At 38.5% G+C, this 21,997-nt stretch overlaps 1 protein-coding gene across 3 annotated transcripts in view; it reads right to left on the bottom strand.

The window, feature by feature from the left end:
* Positions 1–21,997, bottom strand: part of INO80 (INO80 complex ATPase subunit) — a 121,287-nt gene that overhangs the window by 41,120 nt on the left and 58,170 nt on the right. For all 3 annotated transcript variants that reach the window (XM_043919201.1, XM_043919199.1, XM_043919200.1), the window contains exons 20-25: positions 21,067–21,234; positions 20,713–20,846; positions 19,545–19,612; positions 18,715–18,808; positions 17,775–17,946; positions 3,028–3,168 (exon numbers count right to left, since the gene is read on the bottom strand). In XM_043919201.1, coding sequence (XP_043775136.1) covers positions 3,028–3,168; positions 17,775–17,946; positions 18,715–18,808; positions 19,545–19,612; positions 20,713–20,846; positions 21,067–21,234 — 777 coding nt within the window. The remainder of the gene's footprint in view (positions 1–3,027; positions 3,169–17,774; positions 17,947–18,714; positions 18,809–19,544; positions 19,613–20,712; positions 20,847–21,066; positions 21,235–21,997) is intronic.

Here is a 21,997-nt window from a genome sequence, read left to right as displayed (position 1 = left end):
TCTTTTTTTTTTTTTTTAAAGAAAAGCAGAACATACATTGGAATTATATAAAAACTTTGGGCCCATGTTCTTGATATGAAAAATCAAAAGCTAGAAAATCATGAAGGAACAAGGTGAAAACAGTGACACAGGAAAGAATGTTTTTCCTGTCTGAACTCATTTCCAGACACTCTTTTATAGTTTAAAAACAAAACAACTTTTTCTAGTTATAAACATTCGCCTATTTGCCAATTTTATTTTGCTGACAGCCTTCTAAATTCAGGATTAAAAACTAGCAGGTTCCGAAGGCACAGCTTGTAGTGAAATATTTTTTAATGTTTTGTTAAGCTTACTTGGCAGGAGCCCTGAATTGAGATATATACAGAATCACAGAATGTCATGCTTTAAGTACACAAGCAGTGAACCCATGAGGTCTAAAAGGAAGCAAACATGTCCATTTCTACTTAAATCATGCCTTCCAAGTCAGCTCTATCCTAAACAGCCCACCTCCACCCATTCTGTTCACCCCAAGCAGTCTTCCCAACTGCTCAGAAGCAGGGGAGATGAAGTATGACATACCATTCCTGCCTCCCCACAAATGGAAATGCACACTCCCTTTCGTCTCACATGAGCTGACCCCTGTTGCTTGCTTCATTAACTTCCTAAACTCTAGTGTATTTAGGGGCTGCCTCCTCAAGCATTCAGCGCGTCCTTCCTGAGGACATGTAGATTCCTGCTCTAGCTCTAAGAAGCGTGACCGCTCCAAGCGCTTTAGTTTTTTGGTATGATGAATTCCCAGGGTCTTAGTTTATTAACCTTGCACAACGATTTCCTCAGCTAATGATAATTCCTTCCTTAGTGACACAGTTCTTCCTGAACTGACCCTGAAGTTTTCATGGCATGTGCCATGGAAATTAATTTGTCTTAACTCAAGGCCAGGGTTGAGGCTTCAAAGGAAATCAGTTCCTCTCCACCACAGATAGGTTAGAAATCAATATAATTTAAGTATCTCATGAAATGTTGCCTTACTCACACCCCAGGCCAGATCTGAAGACGTGTATAAAACATTCAGACAGGTTAAAAACTTTTCTTCTCATCCTTGTAACTATGGTGTGATTACTCCCATTTCATATTTAGCACAAGCTACTGAAGAAACTCTACAAACAAGTTATGGGAAGAGGGGCCAAAAAGGAAAGGGTGCTGGAGAGGAACCTTCAGCCAGATGAGAAAAGCTTTCTCTTGCTTCCTGCTTGCCCCACACCTTTACACAATTATAGTCTTCTTTAAGTTACTACTGCTTTTTAGGGAAATATCAGTACCAGACATGATAGTTCAGACTTCAGGCTCCTCAGAAATAATAACTAGAACAGTGGGAATTTTCATGTGTAAATATGTCAGGAAAGTGGGATTATTCTTCAGAGTGGTTGGCTACAGAGCTCCAAGTGGTATAAATGAAAAATTGTACGTCCATAAATGCAATTACAGTCCAGGGCAGTTCACTCTTTATTGGCTCCATAAAACATGGGGAATATGAGAAGTACAAATGTCCTGACAACCCTCTCTCAAAAATCCAGACTTCCTCTTATAGGTCTCTCTGTATACGCTACAGATTAGAATAAAAAAAAAGGAAACAACTACACAACTATGAAGCCTGAAGGCTGCTTTCTATGGAAGCACTTGGCTTTAAATGTTGCGTAGAAGTGCTTTTCCCTACATCAATTTAAGCTTCAAATACCAAGAATGCTTTGGAAGAAGCAGGTACATACAAAACCCAAATACTTTCTGGACAACATAAATCAAACAAAGTTGATCTTGGTAAGAGAATCACGTCTGTGTAGCACAGGATCAGCAAAGAAATTCAGGCAGGCAGGAATCAACGGGCCTCAGTACTATCATCTCATTTCCACCTGTCATCTTTCTTTGGACCCTATGCCAGATTCTGACCTTTGATAACTTAATAAAGTAAGGATGTAAGCTTATATAAACAGTGGTAGAGAAACATCACAAAGAAGATTTAAAGTCTTCACCGTCTTTGAATGGAACTATGAAAACAGTAGTCTTACTAGGATAGGTGGCGAAAACAAGATAAAAACACAGAAGGGTAAGAAAAGTCAACCTCTTAGTGTGTCCTGGGCTAACTGAAAGCTGCCCCTTAAAGCAAATGGAAACAAGCTGGAAAGACAGAGCTAGTTTTTGCTCTAACAGCAGTCTGGGCACATGTCTACTTTGCCCCCTCCCTTCATGTACTTCTTTGTGGTTTAAGAGAGCTTCTGCCTGGCTCTGATCAGAAAGACATGAAAGAGTGGAAGATGTAAGCAAAGTAAACAGCCGCAGTGTTCCGGGAGAGCCTTTGCAGCGACACTGTCAGCTATCACCAGAGGGCCCTGTTTTGATAAACAGGGTATTAGGAAGGATCTAACAGCTGTTTAAAGTTGAAGCCACAATAGATATTATTCCCAATCTACAAGTAAGACTACAACTACTGAATGGAAGATATGGCACAATAGTCACTTTTCAGAGGGATCATACTCGTGAAGGATAGTCCATGCAGGGCTGCTGAAGAAAGCTAAGAAGTTTCTTGATGCTGGAGTGTTAGGTTTCCCTTTGTTATATGGAGTCTATACCAAGGCGATAAGGCCAGATCAAATCTCCCTCCCAATCTGGCCCCAGTCTCTGAAAAACCTTCAAAAACCTCAACACAGGTGACAAATGGCTCCCTCTCCTTTTCAAATATTCCAATGTCTCTGTCCCTGCTACTGGCTGGGAATCCACCTGACAGATGGCCTGCTCCCATGGTAGTTTAGAACCCTGGACTAAATAAAGAGGAACTGCACAGACGCAACATCAGAGAAAGAACGTACTTCTAGCTGCCATACAACGGTTCTCAAACCAACACAATTCAAAGTGAGGGATACTGTTTTAGGAAAGCTAGGACCACAGATTCTCTTTCTAAATACTGAGCATTCTCGTTAAGACATGGACCCCCTGAAAACTGGTTTATTTCTTTAAACACCACCTATTTTATTGCTTCTCTACTGCGGCACTTACTCGTGGACTGGCCACACACAAAAAAGATGGCAGCTCAGTGAGCAGGCAGCAACGAAGCGAGGAGGTAGCTGATCTCCGCTGATGGATGACCTGGTCTGAATAGCCACTCACTGCTTTACAGTGGCTGCTGAAAACCAAAGACTACAAAACAAAAACGCAAATTAGTGCTATTGACAATTGTTTAATGTAAGCAAAACCGAAAAAAAGTCACAGTCAAGATTCATGCTAACTTCAAAGTGTGCTTTTATCAGTGTACTTTAAGTAAATGTCACCTCTAATTGTACTTTTTTCTGGAAGTGAATGCTGTTTATCATAAATAGTTACAGCAAAATTTTCATTAGACAAAACAACATTTTGTGTATCTCAGGGGAAAACTGGTTCATTGTTAAACTGTAGATACAAACCCATATTTTGAGTTAAAAATGATGACCAACAATATTTCCTCCCAAATTATTTTAGGCAGATGAGTTTAGTATTACATGTGTGTACTAACAATGGAGTATAGTTCTAGCAAGGCTAGATGTTCTGTTTATTTGGAGACATCAATACAAGTGGTCAGGAATAAGGAACAGTATCTCTTTAGTTTTTCTAACTACCATTTAAAAAATTAAATCCTTTACTTACATTACTGTATGAATTTATTTTAAGAGAATTAAAGCTCATGTTAAAGCTTCAGTTTGCAGTCATTCATATGAAAGATTTTTAAGTATGGAATGTTCATATACAAAGAATCAGCCAGTGAGATTAGAGCATTGTATATTGTAGATGCAGCTCTTTCTTCAGTTCAACGTTAGACATTTTATCTCTGGATCTTCGTTCTTGATTATTTCATTTATCTGTCTTACTGGTTTCTCAAGGCAAGTTAGTATACAAATAACCATATGAATGAAGATAATACAAAAAACTGCAAGAACAGTAACCAGGACCCACTGCAGGAGAATAACAGTTATAATTCCAGTACCAAGGGTCCAGTACCAAATCTCCTCAGAGCCTCTTTGTACGTATCTTCTCCTAAAGTACATGGGTTCTTTAGGATCACAGTTTGAAAGACGCCATCTCAAGTGTCTAGGAAGACAAATACATCATAATCTACTTTAAAGAAGCAATCAGCATCTTCTAAATAACAGTCATGAACAAACTGAGAGGCTTTAACTGCTTCCTGCAGGGTTGGGATGCCTTTAGTGACTTCTAATCACACAATTTGGAAGTCTTTACAACCTTTTATTACAATGCTGGACTCATGTAGCTTTGACAGGTTTGGTAATTTTCTCCAGAAAGGTCCAAACATTAACCAGGAAATAATGTTAATCTTCTGATATCCTTTTTCAATAATAATTGTATTCTCTTTACGTTGGCTAGCATCTGCACTGAGGTTTATCCACCTTTCTACATATTTATCTCCATTATCATCTGAATGCCTGATGATCATTATGAAGATAAATAGATCAGGTGTCACCCTGTTCTTTCAATATTGAATACTGACAAGCTAGGATCAATTACAAATAAAAAGCCTTATTGCTGACACAGTTGAAGGTTAAAAAAAAAAATACACACACACACACACACACACACACAGCCAATTTTCTTGGTTTTTTTTTGGAAGTTAACTTCTGACTATTAGTAACAGTTCTTGCCCCTCCGGGGGTGAAGATAACATAAGCCTAGCAACTGCTGCTCATCTGTAGTATTTCAAGGCTGCTAACTGCGGTGTCCACCACCACCCAGGTGGCTGAGATGGCAGCAGTGGCGGGCCTAAAGACTTTTGAATTCTTTACTAGCTTTTAAAGACCAGTATCTAAACAGTTTGTCAGTCAAGAATCTCTTAAAGTCAACCTCATTTTCAGTATTCTTAAATGGCAAAATCCAACAGGTAAGAGATGAAAAGAATGACTATTTCCTTCAATTATTTTCTCTTCGACACTATACCTATTAATAAGAAAGGGATACAACAGTCACTCTAGGGAGTCTTTTAAACATACTATTTTGCTTGTGATACCTTTCTAGAAAAAGGTCTAATAATTTTATTTCTGGGGTGGTCATTCCTAAATTAGGATGTGTTCATTTGTCTTATCTCAGCTAGGTTAAGATGGGATTCTCATTTGGAGTCACTAAATCAAGGTGATCTACAGCTGATTCCAGATTTAAAAAATAATTCACAAGTTTAAAATGCTCAACATACACAAGCCTTAGCTTTTAAGAAACTCTGACTACTCCTAGTACATTTCACTCATCTATACTTTTCTAGATTATTTTCTCTTAATAGTGGTTTATTACATCTTCCCTAGTACAGGTGGTCTTTGGTACCATGCTGCCTCATTTTCTTCACACAATGACATGAAGGGCTAGGTATTGCTAGATACAGAAAAATTGAGTGCTTAATACAGGAGAACATAAAGGACACCTTAGGCACTGCTGTGTGGGATATGGGTGGGTGGGTGGTACAGAAAAAAAGGTTTACTACTTTCTCAGTCTATTTTGGCCTAAAACAGAGTAGAAAAAAAGAATGCCACACAATGAGATGTGACTTGGTAATAAAGTGGTCACAGGTTTTGCTCTTCTGTTGTCCCTTCCTCATGTCCCAGACTATCTCATTACTCTGCAGGCAGTGGCAATTGTGTGTCTTGCTGCCAGCACCATAATATGCACACAAGTGAAGGCAGGCTTCGTTAAAGTCTTCCGGCACCATGCAAGTCTCAAGCGAAAATCACAAGGCAGTATGATAGGGCCCACAGCAGCATACTTCTTGCCACAGTGTAGCAGAGAACACACTGTTGTCTGTGTTTTCCCCTCAGATACAGACTTGCCCACTTAACAAGGAGCCATATTTTGTTTTCCATGTCTTATTTAGAATTAAAAAGAGTACTTATGCTAATGTTAGGTCTTCATTACTTAGAAATTAACTTTCTGCTTTTGCTCTTAAAAAACACATCAAACTCAGATATAGAGAAATTGTCTCACTTAAAATGAAAGGGCACAGTGTTTACAGACCAATTGCTAAGATTACATGGATTCTATTTTCACAGATGGAAATACAGAAAATCTCTGAAAACAAAGGTTTTCCAGAGCTTTCCACAAGGGGTGCTGGCAGCTCTCATGATTTCAGGAAATGATGATATAGATACTGCAGTTGCAAATTAACATCTAGCAGAGGAGTTTTTGGAAACTTCCTGTTTGGGAGATTCTTCATCATTAGCCATTCAAAGCTCTCTAAGCATTCAATAGAGTACAGTGTTTAAAACTTAAAAAAAACACATCACTTTTTCCAAAACAACTCTTTATGTTTAGATTCTTTTGTATATTTTAAACTGCAAAATCTGAAATGCCCTCAATTTCTATGAGTTAGCTGGCTCACTAGAGTTGTAGTAAGCCAGTTAACTCATATAATACCTAAGCAGACCATTACCATGACAACAGTTTCACAGAGACTGGGATAGGAAATGAAATCGACACTGTACCCTTTCTGCCAATTACCATTTTTAACGTATTATTTAACTGGATATAGTATAAAATCTGTTCCGCCTCCCCGAAAGATGGCTCAATGGTATATTTCCTACAGATTCTGGTTTTTGTCTTTAGTCTTCAAAGCAAAATAAGATTAAAAAGGAAAAAAAAAAAGATTCATGTGTGTGAGACTTGCACTCTAACCCTCTCTGGTGAGAGACCACATTGGGGAGGGAGGTATGTGAGAATGAATTCACAAAAGTTCTGAACTAAATACTCATTGAACTCTTGAACTCATCACCAGTAAAGCAGCATACAGAACAATGAGGGTTAGTGGCTTCTGTATCACAAGCATCACAAAAAAAGGATAATCAGAAAAGCACTTACATCAAGTAAGAGATTTTAAAAGGTCCTAACTTCACTTTCACTTTTCACTTTCATGCATTGGAGAAGGAAATGGCAACCCACTCCAGTGTTCTTGCCTGGAGAATCCCAGGGACAGGGGGGCCTGGTGGGCTGCCGTCTACGGGGTTGCACAGAGTCGGACACGACTAAAGCAACTCAGCAGCAGCAGCAGCAGCAGCAATTTTGTTCAAAATACTCCTAAAGTGTCATCTGATCTGTGTCCCTAGCCTAGTTTTTAGTTCCTTGATGTTTTTGTATACCCCCCAAAGCCAGTATTATGAGAATGGTACTTCTTCGAACTCTGTAACACAGGATTCAAATTTAACATTCACTGCTGGGTAAGAAGAAGCGTTTTACAGGTATACTCAGTGGGAAAAAAAGAGCTTCCCACTGTTAAGATTCATTCACATCCACGAGTGGCAAGAAAGATGGGAGGATTGGATTAGACTGCTGAATATAACTTAGGTAATATGTGATTTAAAGATAGACTACCAAGAAAAAGATGATAACATGTAGGTAAGTCAACATTCATTAACTTCCTCCTCAGAGGAATAAGAAAAAAGCGTTCACCTTGATCTGATGATAGGAAGCTGTATTTAGGAGATAGGCTGCTGGAATAATACCTACTACTATTTATAACATAAAATACATGAAGGCACAGAAGAGAATGAAAAAAAAGGTTTTCTGCAATAAGAGGATAAAAGTGAATATGGAAAAAATTACTTCAAAGTTAATCTGACAGCTCCAAAGGAATTTTATTCAGAATTATTATTTGAGGGCTTCCTTGGTGGCTCAGTGGTGGAGAGTCCACCTGCTAATACAGGAGACAGGGGTTTGACCCCTGATCCGCGAGGATCCCACATGCCATGGTGCTACTAAGCCTGTGCACAATTACTGAGCCTGTGCTCCAGAGCCTAGAAGCCACAACTACTGAAGTCCAGACATCCTAGAGCCCGTGCTCTGCGACAAGAGAAGCCACAGCGATAAGTCTATGCACAACTAGAGAGCAGTCCCCACTCTCCGCAACTAGAGAAAAGTCTGCACAGCAATGAAGACCCAGTACAGCCAAAAATAAAAATTATAAAAAAGTTATTATTTGAATAGTGTAAGATAAAGTATCCTGGCACTCACTTTCAATTTTAGCATTTCCCTTTGTCTCTTCTCTCAGGTTTGTTTGCTTGAGAATAATCCCCAACTTTACTTTTAAGACTGATTTTGAACATGGAATCAGGATTCATGTTTTCCCATCAAAACATTGAAACAAATTTGCATTTACTATGCACATAAAACTAGGGCACTCTACTTCATAGTATCACAAAAGGAAGCAAAAGCAAAACAAAGGAGTTGGATATAGCATCTCTACAGCATTATGTTTCCAAATAATCAAAGTTACATAATCAGAACTAAGTAGGCAAATCAAATGAAAATGCAAGATAAAAGAACAGAGCCTGCAATGAAAAAAAATTGTTCACAAAGAGTTAGGGCTTATGAGCAATGAATTTTGGCTGAAGACAAATGGCATATATTATACTGTATTAATGGTTTCCCCAGCTGACATTTGCTGTGGCTAACAAAACTGTGGACAGACAGGTAACACGGAGAGCAGGGAGTGATGATGCCAGCATCCCTACCAATTTAAGAACTTTCATAGTACCACAGTCAGAACTCATCTATCGCCTAAGCCGAAATCTCACAACAGAGAATACCAAACCAAACTTGCTAATGAAGTAACTAAAATAAAAGGCACTGAGGCTCCTCCATACTCTCTCTGCTGAATCACTCACTCTGGGGTAAGCCAGCTGCCATGTCATGAGGACACTGAAGCAGCCCCATGGAGAAGTCCACATTTCAAGGAACTGAGTCCTCCAGGCAAAGTGGGCACCAAAATACCAGGCATATAAGTGAGCTGGTACTATGGCTCCAGTCAATCGTTCAGGTAACTGCAGCCCTAGCTGATATCCTGACTGCAACTTCCTAAGATTTTCTGAGTCGGAACCACCTACCTAAGCGGCTCCCAAGTTTATGACCAACAGAAACTATGAGATATTAAAAATGTTCACTGTTCTAGGCTGCTAGGCTTTTGGGTAATTTGTTTTATAGGTACAGATAACTATTAAAACTAAAGGGGTAATATCCACAATTGACACCCTTTTTGCAATTACTCTTTGAGATGTCTAAAAATTAGCTTCTTTCTGCTGGTATATGGAGAAGGCAATGGCAACCCCATTCCAGGACTCTTGCCTGGAAAATCCCAAGGACGGACGAGCCTGGTAGGCTGCAGTCCATGGGGTCGCTAGGAGTCAGACACGACTGAACGACTTCACTTTCACGCATTGGAGAAGGAAATGGCAACCCACTCCAGTGTTCTTGCCTGGAGAATCCCAGGGATGGGGGAGCCTGGTGGGCTGCTGTCTATGGGGTCACACAGAGTCGGACACGACTGAAGCGACTTGGCAACAGCAGCAGTAGCTGCTGGTATATTTCTTACTCCCAAGAAATGCCTCTAGATCTCAGCTCAAATGCATGGCAAAAATAACCAATGTGCAATAAACTCAATGCATGACCAAACAAGTTACCAATGCCACCCATATTTCCCACCCTCCAAGGAAAGTTAGAACTCTTCAGAAAATTTTATTTTAAGTAGAGAGAAAGATTATACTTCTAATTTTAAGTTGGAGGACGTTCCCTCAGATAAGAACACATACAAAATACCAAAGGGGAAAAAAAAACATCCCACTGATCCAGTGGCTAAGACTCTGAGTTCTCAATGCAGGGGGCCTGAGTTCAATCTCTGGTCAGGGAACTAGATCCCACATGCCACAGCAAAATGTTCACATGTTGCAGCTAAGGATCCCACACATGCAACAAAAATCGAAGATCCCAAGTGCTGCAACTATGACCTGGCACAGCCAAATAAATTAAAAAAAAGAAAAAAAGACAGAATTGAGGAATTTTTTTCCTTTGGCCATGCCACTTGGCATGTGGATCTTAGTTCTCTAACCAGGGATTCACCCCCTCCATTGGAAGACGGAGTCATAACCACTGGACCGACAGGGAAGTCCACCAAAAATGGCAGAATTATTTACAAGCATTTTTTTTTTTTAATGTTCAGCTTGGTTTCAGTCTTTCTGGATCTTGTAAAATATTCTTTGTGTTTGAGAAGTAGCTTTCTATTAATTAAAGAGCGTCTACCTGAACACTGGTTCTCTACCATGTAAAAAGGACAGTTAATCACTTTCGCTTCCTTTATCAATCATCTTTCTTATATGTTTGATTTCCCTTTTAACTGCCTTCTTGCTTTTTCGTCTTCTAATCTGAGTCTCCTTTCTCTTACAAACCTCAGCTTTATCCCAACTGACTCTCCTGAAAGGTCTTCCTATTCTTTTTAATTGTCATACTTCATTACCCACTTCCTAACCAGAATCTCTCTCCTTGTAAATTCCTGCACCTGGGTCTTCTCTATTCTCCCTGCACTCATAACATCAAAGAGCCCCTAATCTCACTCTTAAGTGTTCACCTGGAACGTTAGTTTAATACTCTCTTTATCACAGATCCCCATGTCCAATCTTTCCTGTTGTCATAATCTTAAGATTAGTCATCTAATACCAGTGGCAGAGATCTCCACTAATGAGCTGGAGATCACTCACTAACGAGTGATTTAACAGCCTTCCTAAAACCAACTACCAGATTATTCCTTACCAAAGCTTGACAGTAGCCATCAAAACTTTATCCCCCCAGGATTACAACTGTAGCATCTACTGAAGAAGGTGAGCCAAAAAAGGTTGAAACTCCTGGTTTAACATCTACATCCCAACAGACTGGCATTCAAAGATTTCTTTGGAAGAAAGGTGACTTACTTATCCAGCCTTTTTTCTCACCACTGCTCTTTATTTTGGCTCAAATCTTTAACTTGGAATATTCTTCCTCCTATCTAGGTCCCTACCACCCAAGATCCAATTTTAAGAAATACCATTTCTATAAAAGAGGGTTTTTTTTGTTTGTTTTAACCTAAAGTGATCCTCCATCCTGAACTTTACCACTAGTCATCTACTATCATTTTGGCAGTGTAATTATTTCTTCAACGCTGATCTTGACTCATTTTTTATTTCTAAAGTCCTTTTAATTTTGTGCATGTCTTTTTACTATATGCATGAATGATTTTTTAAACTAGAAAATAGAGACTATGATTGTTAACACACCTCGCCCACAATAGGCACTGATGCGCGACAGGTTCAAAAACCACATTAATTACAGGACTTTCTCTTTGCAGGAGTAGACTGCCATTGGGAGAAGACTACTCTGAAGGAGCATTAGAAAAACCCAACCTTAAGCCAAGATCACATTTCTACCCCTGGAGATTCTTTCAATCAACAAGCTCTTCTGATACACATACAAATAATGGATCCATTTGAATGCTCAATCTCGTTGGCCCTTGGGACCAAGCAAGTGAAAACAGCAGGAGAGAAATGGTGAAGAGTGTGTGGGGAACAAAAAAAGGAGTACTTTCTCCTGTAAACAGTTCTCTTCTCTATTAACATTTCTTACTCAATTAGGCTTCTTTTGCTGTCTAGGTCAGTCGTCTCCAGAGATATTACAGCAAGCTTCACAATGTAAATAATATTAATATGTTATTTGTGTATCATTTAAAATGAAATAATACACAGGTACTGGCAAAATGGATAAAAATGTTTTAATAATAGGGGGGCATAATCAAGGCACACGAGGCTAGTAGTATTGCTGGAAAAAGTTTAAACTAAGACGGATGAGCTGATTCTAAATTTACATGATAATGCAAAGGGCCAAGAACAGTAAAGGCAATATTGAAGAAAAACAAAGACAGAGGACCTGTGCTACCAGTTTCAAGCCTTATCATGGAGCTAAAATTATTAAGATAACTGGTGCTGGTCAAGGATAGACTAATGGACTAATAGAATAGAGCACGATGAGAAACAGGCCTACACATATACAGCCACCTGTCTGACAAAAGAGAAGCTGTAGTGCAATAAGGATGGTCTTTTCAACAAAAGAAGTTGGGTCAAATGGATGTGCATATCTGTAAGTAAAAAGAAATGACAACCCATAACATACACTAAAAACCCAGTTTCTTTGTAGATTTGAATGGTAAATCAAAAAAATTTTTGGACAAAAACAGAATAATCTTCACAACCTTGATAAAGACAAAGATTTCACAAGACACAAAAAATGCTAACAATTCAACAGAAGACAGTACTGAGAGTGAAAAAGTAACTAATAGGTAGAACAGAAAAACAAGCAAGTGTCTTGAAGAAGCATTTCACAAAGGAGGTTATCCAAATGGCCAATGAGCATTAGAAAAGGTATTCAATATCATTATTCATATGGGAAATGTAATTTAAAGACACAGTGAGATGCTATCACATAGAAGGACTAGAATGAACAGACAAAACAATGTCACACGACTTGTGCACTTTCCTATATGTATGTTAATATCTCTAGGATAGCCAAGGCAACAAGAGAAAGGCTAGAATTTTTAATATATTATACCTATTACTTTCTTCCTGTTTTTCTAATCACCTGGGCCTGTTATCTACTAATGGAAAGCAAACAGTCATATTTCCAGAATCAACTTAGTTACTTCTTAGATTCATGAATTCAAATGGTTATTAATTAATATCATGAGAAAAAAATTTTAACACTCTAATCATTGACTAGGGTACTTCCTGCCCTCTCAAGCTTTAACGACCCGTTTTAACTGACATAATTATATGTCAGTCTTTTCCTAATCTTTCAAGACTTTTCTTGTCCTTCCTGAAGTTCTAATTCACTATAGGAATGACAGCAAATGCCTTTCAAGTCCTATTTTCAGGACATAGGCTGAAACTAGTAAGCACAGTTATAAGTTTGCTTCCTGTTAAAATAAAATTTTTCTCTCTGATTCCACAGTAGTAGCACCCTTGTATAAGCAAAGGAATTTTCAGAAGATCTGTAAACTGTATTAATAATGCCAGAATTTTTCTGTAGGTCTCAATGACAACAAACAAGTCATGTTAGGAAAAGGCACAAGGCACATACAAGATGAGTTTATCAACACAAACAACAAACAGAAAGAATTCAAGACAGGGGACTTCCCTGTGGTGGTTAAGAAGCCACCTTTCAAGGTAGGGGACACGGGCTTGATCCCTGGTCGGGGAACTAAGATCCCACATGCTGTGAGGCAACTAAGCCCTCGTGCCACAACTAGAGAGAAGTCCATGCACCACAACGATAGATCCCACATATGACAACTAAGACCTGATGCAGCCAAAAATAAATAAAAGAATCCGAGACCTTGTATTTAAATCCTATCAACAAATCCAAACATTATCAAGACATAATTATTACACTTAAGTCTCACCACTGTTGTCCATACTTGACAAGTTATCCTCCCCTCACCCCAAAAAGACTCATTTTTTGTAAAAAACTGTAAATTGGCAGGATTAGAGGAAGTGTGTTTTTCATCTATGTATGTACGCTAAAATATCATGCATCTTGAGTTTTAGCTTTTACTCTATACTCTTAACTAATAAACTTTGGAAATCTGTTTTAAAGAATTAAGTATTAAAAATTTCCTTCTCTACTCTTCTTGCAAAACAGGTAATGTCATGTTCTCTAAAAAAATATTTCTTGAATAAGGAAAACTTGGTTTGGAGAAATCAGTGTGAGAAACAGCACGACAGTGGTGAGAGACACATTCTAGCAAAGCCACCCTTGGGGGAGAGTTTCCGTAATAAACTATCTGCTCAGGTTTGAATCAGGTTTTTGGGGTTTTTTCCAAAATCAGTGAAGTCGCTCAGTTGTGTCTGACTCTTTGCGACTTCATGGACTATATAACCTACCAGGTTCCTCTGTCTGTGGAATTTTCCAGGCAAGAATACTGGAGTGGGTTGCCATTTCCTTTTCAAAATTACTTAACTTTATTTATATGATTTTTCAATAGAAGGAATATAACAGGTACATGCCAAAATATACTAAAACAGTCACCAGTAGTAGTTGATCATAAACTACATGTCAGAGTAACTCTGCAATGAAATATGTGTACTGCTCTCTGAGTAATTTCTGGTAGTCGCTTTCACATTCAGAAAGTAAGACCCTTCCTTAGTCCCCAAATGTCAGTTTCTTTCCTTACTATTACACAGAATGATCCAGAATCTTTCTACATGGTGATTCTATTCACCTAGTCTTGATTCTTACATAACTACAAGTAGTATAAAATATTCTTGTGAGTCATGGCCAGACTGAAAAAAACACAGTTATAATGGGCTTTATTAATTGTTACACATGGAGCTTCAACAAAATGATTCTTCAATCAGAATCCAGTCTAACCTTTATGGCTAGATATCATGTAAAGATCATTCTACTTAGTTAAAAGCAAGTATTTCTTACAAAAGGTATATCAACCAACTCTGGCAAGATACACTACTTTCTGGTTGATATTTCAACATATGTATGTTGGAGATAAGGATGATGAGAGCAAAGACAGAACAGCATCTCTAAACATCCATGATTAGCTTTCAGCTACCTGTGGCTCAGTAACTCGGTTCTACATGCTAAGCCACTACAAAAGCAAATGTCCACCTACAACATGAACTAAAAGTAAAGAAGAAGAAATGGAAGTGAATCTAACTTTGGAAAAACCAATTTCACATAAAGCATGCTGCCCACATCTAAATTTCTCAAGAAATTAACTGACTGAAGGACAGCATGGAACAGGTGCCCTGAACACACTACTCTGTTTTCAGAAAGCAGAATACAAATAACTGATGCACATCTTTCAGTGTTAGATAAGACTGAAGCATTGACGTAACAGGGCACACAAACTCCAAGGGGCAATGGTGCTTTCTGTATCAAAAATGAAATCAGTAAAATAATTGTATCTGTGGCAATATACAGTATCAAATGTAAGGAAATCAGTCTATAAGAGGTTAAGCAACTGCTACCAAACATAGCAGTATTCACTACAAGGAAGTCACCTTGGCCCCACTGACTATATTATTCCAAACAGAATTGGAACCCAATTCTATTCTCCCTCTGCATTACTGGTCTCATCTTCAGAGTCCAAAAAAGTACATGGAGCAACACTTGAGAAAGAAACTGGGAAAGAGAAGAAAAAGAAACCACTTGGGTTCTTCAGTGGACAGGGGGCAAACACGAGATGCATCCAAAGAACATCCTATATTCTGTAGCAGTCGCCTGTGTGACTGATGACCCCTTACATTTTCTAGAGGATACAAGAAAATTTCTACCTTTTAAACTTTTAATCTAGTTAAAGAACTATAAAATATAAACATACAAATCGCTTCTCAAAATTCTCCAGAGTTATCCATTTCATTCAGAATAAAACACAGATCCTTAGCATTAACTTATAAGGTCCCACATGATCTGAACCTGCACCTATCACCTATCACTTTCCTCCTTACCTACTATATAAAGGTGAACAATTATATGAAAAAGAGTTCAACATCATTATTTCCCATGGAGATGAAACTGAAAATCACAAATTCAAAAAATGAACTGACAATACCAGGAGTAGGCAAGGAAGATGAACAGTAAATCTCTCGCACTGTTTGTAGGAGTTTAACTTTGTAACACCATTTTGAAAAAGCATTTGGCAATGGGTTGCTGTTCAGTTGCTAAGTCGTGTCTGGCTCTTTGCGACCCCATGGACTCCAGTACGATAGGCTTCCCTGTCCTTCACTATATCGTTGAGTTTGCTCAAATTCATGTCCACTGAGTCGGTGATGCTATCCATCCATCTCATCCTCTGCCACCCTCTTCTCCTTTTGCCTTCAATCTTTCCCAGCATCAGGGTCTTTTCCAATGAATCAGCTCTTTGCATCAGGTGGTCAAAGAATTGGAGCTTCAGCTTCAACATCAGTCCTTCCAATGAATATTCAGAGCCGATTTCCTTTAGGAATGACAGGTTTGATCTCCTTGCAATCCAAGGGATTCAAGAATCTTTGCCAGCACCATATTTCTTTTCTTTCTTTTTTAATGGGTTCAAGATTGTTTTTATTTTCAGAGCCTGCAACAGTTGGTTAGCAATGCTAGCTGAGCTGGTATGATCTGAAAGCCATCCCACCTCCCTTTCCAGGGATTCAACCAACAGAATCCCTACAAACAAGATTGGAGACCAATTCAGATGGGTCTCAGTGTGTGGGGGGGTAGAAGCCTTCTCCTGCTCCCCTCCTCACCATATACTTTTTCTAACAAGATTGTTTATAGTCAAAAGCAACTCAAACGCATAACATCGCAACCAGTCATCTCCAGTATCACTGATTTCCTCCCCACCCCCAGAAAAGGAAGCTGAGGCAAGAGGGGAGACTAACTCTTGAATATAAGAAAAACTTGGCAACACCCCAGTGGAGCAGAGATGGTGAGGAAGCCAGCACCTAAGGGTGGGGATAAGCAGGCACCAAACAGCCCTGTCTGCAATCAATCCACTCAGCCCCAGCTCCTTGGGAGGTGTTCTTTTCAGATCCCCACTCCGGTGGGGTGAGATGAGGGGCAACTGGTGATGACCCATCTCTCCCCGCCCCTCAAATTAAAACATGATAAACTCAAAGTTTTACCTTCAAAACCCACCACGCTGCTGCCTCCTGAGAAACACACTCTGTAGTCATCTCTGCCAGCACCCACTCCTTTCTAATACCCGGGGCTTCCAGCCCCTCTCTTCACCCTTGGGGGGCCCAGCCAACACTGATTCCATACTCCTTGACTCATAAAAGGGCTATTTTTTTTTAAAAAAACAGAAGCTGTCAAAGAGTATTGGAGTAATGAAGGAAGATACTCAAAAGTATACTCCCTTCTCTAATCCCACAGAGCCCCCTTCTTCCTTGCCCCCCCCGACACTGGGATGCCTATTCTATACGTTCCAACACTGACTTGCTGGTGGCCCCACGGAAGCTGCCTCCAGCAGCACCATATTTCAAAAGAATCAATTCTTTGGTGCTCAGCCTTCTTTATGGTCCAACTCTCACAAGACTACTGGAAAAACCATAGCTCTGACTATAAGAACCTTTGTGGCAAAGTGACTTCTTTGCTTTTTAATACACTGTCTAGGTTTGTCACAGCTTTCTTTCCAGGGAGCAAGTGTTTTAATTTCATGGCTGCAATCATCATCTGCAGTGATTTTGGAGCCTAAGAAAATAAAATTTGTCACCACTTCCACTTATTTGCCACGAAGTGATGGAGGACATGATCCTAGTTTTTTGGATGCTGAGTTTTAAGCATCTTTTCAACTTTCCTCTTTAACCCTCATTGGCAATGGGTACTAAATCTAAATATACATATGTGTGATGATACAGCAATCCCACTCCTGGATATAAACGCCAAAGAAATTAATGCTTGCATTCATCAAAAGACATGTACAAGAATATGTACAGCACGTTTATTCAAAATAGCCCCAAATTGGAACCAACCTAAATATCCACCAGCATTAGACTAATAAACTGTGATTAGAAACAGACAATGGACCACTTCACAGCATTAAAAAAGAATATCTTTTTCTTGGTGGTCTGTTCTGGATTTGAGGTTTCAAATGGCAATAAATATGAGAGAGACTTCTGGGTGCTGGAAATATTCTATACTTTAATCTAGGTAGTTATTACACAAATGCATACACAAGTGTAAAGAGCTGAACCATGAAAATATGTACACTTCCCAGTAATGTATAAAATATATATTAAAATATAATACACATATACTGTACACACACATAAAATGTCTATTAAGTTATATGTAATAAGTTGAAACAATACACTGCTTTCACTCCTCTGGGAACTTTTTGGCTGCCTCAGGTCATCTTTTACTTTATTACTTTTATTGATTGAAAGAAAAGGGAAGGGAGTGCTACACAGATAACTGATGCTGAAATAACTGCTTACCTTTAACAAAGGGCAGCTGGAAAGGTTGGGAAAGGAGAGTGGAAAATTAACCCCAAGAAGGAAATCCTTGTTTCTCAGATATTTCTCCTGGCTCTCCCCTTCCGGCTCTCCCCAGGAGCGCAGCTGATGGAGCCTGTAGGAGGCTTTCAGAGACAGGAAAAGAGCTAACCATCTGAAACAAACCACAGCAGACATGCTTATTCAGGGCTCCATGGAGGTCTGAGGGTAGTTCATAGCAGCGAGGAACCTTGTCTCTCATTAACTGTCTCTTCTGTCAATCTTGGGCATTTTAGACACAGTTCTTTCAGACAAAGTCACTTCATACTTTTGTTCTATAAATCCTATCTTTGGCATGAATTGGGTTTGCTACTATGAAAATGAAAATCCTCCGTAAAGCTCCTCTTAATGTTAAGGAAAATTCAACTCTTATTGCAAAACCTCTCATAAAAACATCCTCTTATAAAGGAGATAAGCCTCTCCTAATGAGGTCATTATTTTTTATACAAATATAATACAAACCAGTAAATTAAGTAAAAGCCATTATTCCAAAGAATAAGAACAGAGAACTAAGTTTCCCAGAATACATAAGGCAGGCTATGCTACAATCTCTACTAAGTAAAGGAATCATCAGCCATCATTTGCCCTGAAGAAACAAACAAAACAAATTTCCACTTAGAAATTTAGACTTGAAGACCTTCCGGTAGCATTTGGGAGAAGAACCTAAACAGTTTTTATTTAAGGAATAGCATGAAGCATTGTACAATTATTAAATTTTCAAAAGAAAGTTATGATTTCCTTAAAAAACTTTAATTCTTAATACAAAAAGAATGAGAGGCTCTATAAGATCATATAATACTAAATATTTAATTTCACAGTATTCAACATTTGCCCCTATTTATTCTCAACTGTTCTCTCATCAAACAATGAACAAACTTCTCACCTGGCTAAAAGTCCCTGAAGCATGAGGTTTGCCATTTCAGCTGGAGATACATCAATAAAGCGAAGGAAAGAGAAACAGCTTTCTTCATTAACACCTGGAATATCAAAGAACAAAGTGAAACCCAACAGAAAACCAAGAGACAACACTCAACTAAAGCCTGCTGAACTGCTGAATTTTGACTTAAGAATTTAAAATTATTCTAAAGGTTCCAATACAGCCACTTTGACAGAAGACAGAGTGTCATATTTTTGTACCACAATCCACAAGTAAAAGAGGCAGATGTATGAGATATGACATATATGGGCCAGAGTGGAGTTGGCTCATCAGTTACCTCTGGGGTTTCAGATCCTTGGCTAACTGCCTTCCTCATTTTATTGTGCCAGGAAACGGAAAAGAAAAGGAAAGCACAGAGGTGAAAAATTCTGAACTTCTGCCTCAATACTTTGGACAATGCTCAAAGTTGAGCAGCTTCCTTTCCTTAGACTAAGCAGGAGGGACCTAAAGAATCAAACTAACAAGAGCCCGCACTGTCTCTATCGCACCTTTATTCAAGAGTTTAAGAAATTTTTAAGAGACAGATATAAAACAAAGATAGAAGGTCAACTGAAACGAAAAGAAATTAAAAAAAATTTTTTTTAATGTTTTCTGTTATAAACACAAAGCCTGCCAGCATCTACAGATGAAGACAACTAATTTACTTAAATCTTATCAAGACTATAAACAAAAGCCTAGCAGTTAGGCAAAGCCACTACTAGTTCCAACTCAGCAAAACAAAGACCATCCTGATAAATCCTTGGCATCCTTTCCTTCTCAAAGATCAAAACACCTACCTTTTCTATGAAAGAGAGACTGTTGGATATAGTCCGGTGCAAATGGAGAAAGAAGAACCCTTAACCACCTGTAAAGTAAATAAAATAAAATAAATCCAAACCCAAATATAAATATCAGGAAGTTAACTAAACTGGAGATTCCAAACTAAAAGAATCTTTGAAGGTTTGAAACTGTTTCTACTTTTGAGAATTTTGTTGCCAGGCAAAAATGATACCATATAAAATACTAAATATTTACTAAAGGTAGTAGATGATAATACAAGTTCAAAGCGGTCTCATCTTATTTCACATTTCCAGAAACACAATTCCAGCACTGCAAGCTGCCATATACTATATTAAACAAAAACCACTACAACTCTGTTGTTAAGCCCCTTGCCAACGTACTTAAGTATTAGCCTGGAGCTATCACAGACAAAGAATTCTAAAATTAAACCCAAGAAATCTGTCTCAGTTTCAGTAATGTTAGGCTAGATGTTGTTGATGATTATTTTGATAATATTGTTTATATAGTTTCTATACAGAAGGAGCTTTCTAAATCTATGGTTCTCAAGTGCAGGTGTACACAAGACTCCTTTGGAAATTTGTTTAAAAATTTCAAAAGCAATTGTTAAATTTTCAAAATAAAATTATTATTTTCTGAGTGATTCTGCATGCAGAGGTGCAGAATGGACCTACACACCTATTTTCTGAATGGGAGTGGTTTCCAGCATATTACCATTAACAACCCTTCATTTTTTTTTTTTTTTAAACCAAATCTGTCATTGTTGACTCTGGGGAAAAGGTAAATTTGATTAATTTGAAATCGAATCAGTTTTCCCACAAGTGCTATTCCAAGTGTGAAATAAGCCACTACAAAGCAATTTCATCAATACTTAGGCAGAGATATTTGTTGATCTCTCTTGGTACAAGTACATGTTTGCACACAGGTGAACATTCCTCATTCAGAAAGGGAACTGAAAGTAGCTAGAGCCTTTCAGGTCATCCAGTTAAACTCTTGATAGTACACAGACCCTATCACAACATCCCTCAACAAACAGTTGTCCACCCATTGCTTAAATACTTCACTGTTGTGGAACTCACTCTCAATTAAGTTTATCTACTAAGCCACAAAACCACAAATTACAAAAGCACTCTTAGAGCAAACAGATATTAATTAATATGTGCTCACCTGTCTCGTGAATGGTTGAAGACCCTGATCTGTCCATGACGGTAGATAAACTTTGAAATCTGGTATGGCTTTAAGGAAATATGAAATGGAGACCAAGTTTCTTGTCGTTCAAATAATTCTGGGTGATTACATACCTAAAAAAAAGGGAAATGATAAGACAATAGTGTCATGTGCAGACATCACTATGAAGCAACGGGGGAACCCTAAACCTTGCATGTTTACCTTTATGAATATATACATTCCCATTTTCATTCTTTAACAGCCTTTGTTTATTTAGCATCAAGGCTAGCTAAAGCCTCTTCCTTAAAGTGGGTTAATAAAGACAACTCTAGGGTGGCTGACCTAAGCTCTCACCTTCCTAAACTGCATGACCAGATTCATGAGGCTGCTGGTGGTTGTCTGTGCTTGCTGGGTAGAGCCCATAGAAGACTGCAATAAATCCTCAATGGAAATTTTGTTCTTCAGTGCCTGATACAGCAGTTTCTGTCGGCTGGTCAGTTGGCAATACATTAGAATCTCAATCTAAAAATCAATAAGGACATTTATATTTTGAAAAACAGTTTATAAGAAGACTCAGTATTACCATAAAGTTGGAAACTCATGCAAGGCAGATTATGATTGGAAAGAAAACAGTACACATATCTCAAGAAACTCAGTATCTCTATAAACTTGTGATATGGCTAATTCAAGAAACTCAGTATCTCTATAAACCTGATGTGGTTAGCTATCCCAAACATGAGCTTTTCTGGATCCTCTCCCCTTGTCACTCACTCTACATGCTGTCCATGGGCAACCTCTTCCATTTCTAACAGCACCAACTACCATCAATCACAGTAACTTGCAAAAATGTATTTCCAAACACCCCTAAGCCCCATATTTCCAACTACCTACTAAAATAGTATCACTCAAAAAGTCTGTAGCAATTGCATTTGTGGCGTATCAGAAAAAAAAAATTTTCTCTTTCACAATTTACTTGATTAACAGCATTCTCATTTACTAAGTTGCCCAAAAAGAAACTTCAAAAAGTCAGCAGTGATCTCTTCTCTTTCATACCCTGTGTTCTATCATTTTCTAAGTCCCTCAACTCAACCTGGAAATTTTTCTCTAACCACCCTGACATACCACAGAATCTCACCATATCTAACCTAGACTGCTATTACTATGGGAGCTTCCCGCCTCCAGTCTCTCCTGGTTCCAAGAAACCTTCCATGCAAATCTTTTAAAGTACCCAAGTGCTGGAAAACTTTCAATGTAAGTTACTGCCTATGGTAAAATATTAAAAATT

The sequence above is a fragment of the Cervus elaphus genome, chromosome 12 (genome assembly GCF_910594005.1).
Source record: "Cervus elaphus chromosome 12, mCerEla1.1, whole genome shotgun sequence".
Lineage (NCBI taxonomy): Eukaryota > Metazoa > Chordata > Mammalia > Artiodactyla > Cervidae > Cervus > Cervus elaphus.
Note: the sequence above shows the minus strand (reverse complement) of the source record. Positions and strands in the feature narration are given on the sequence as shown.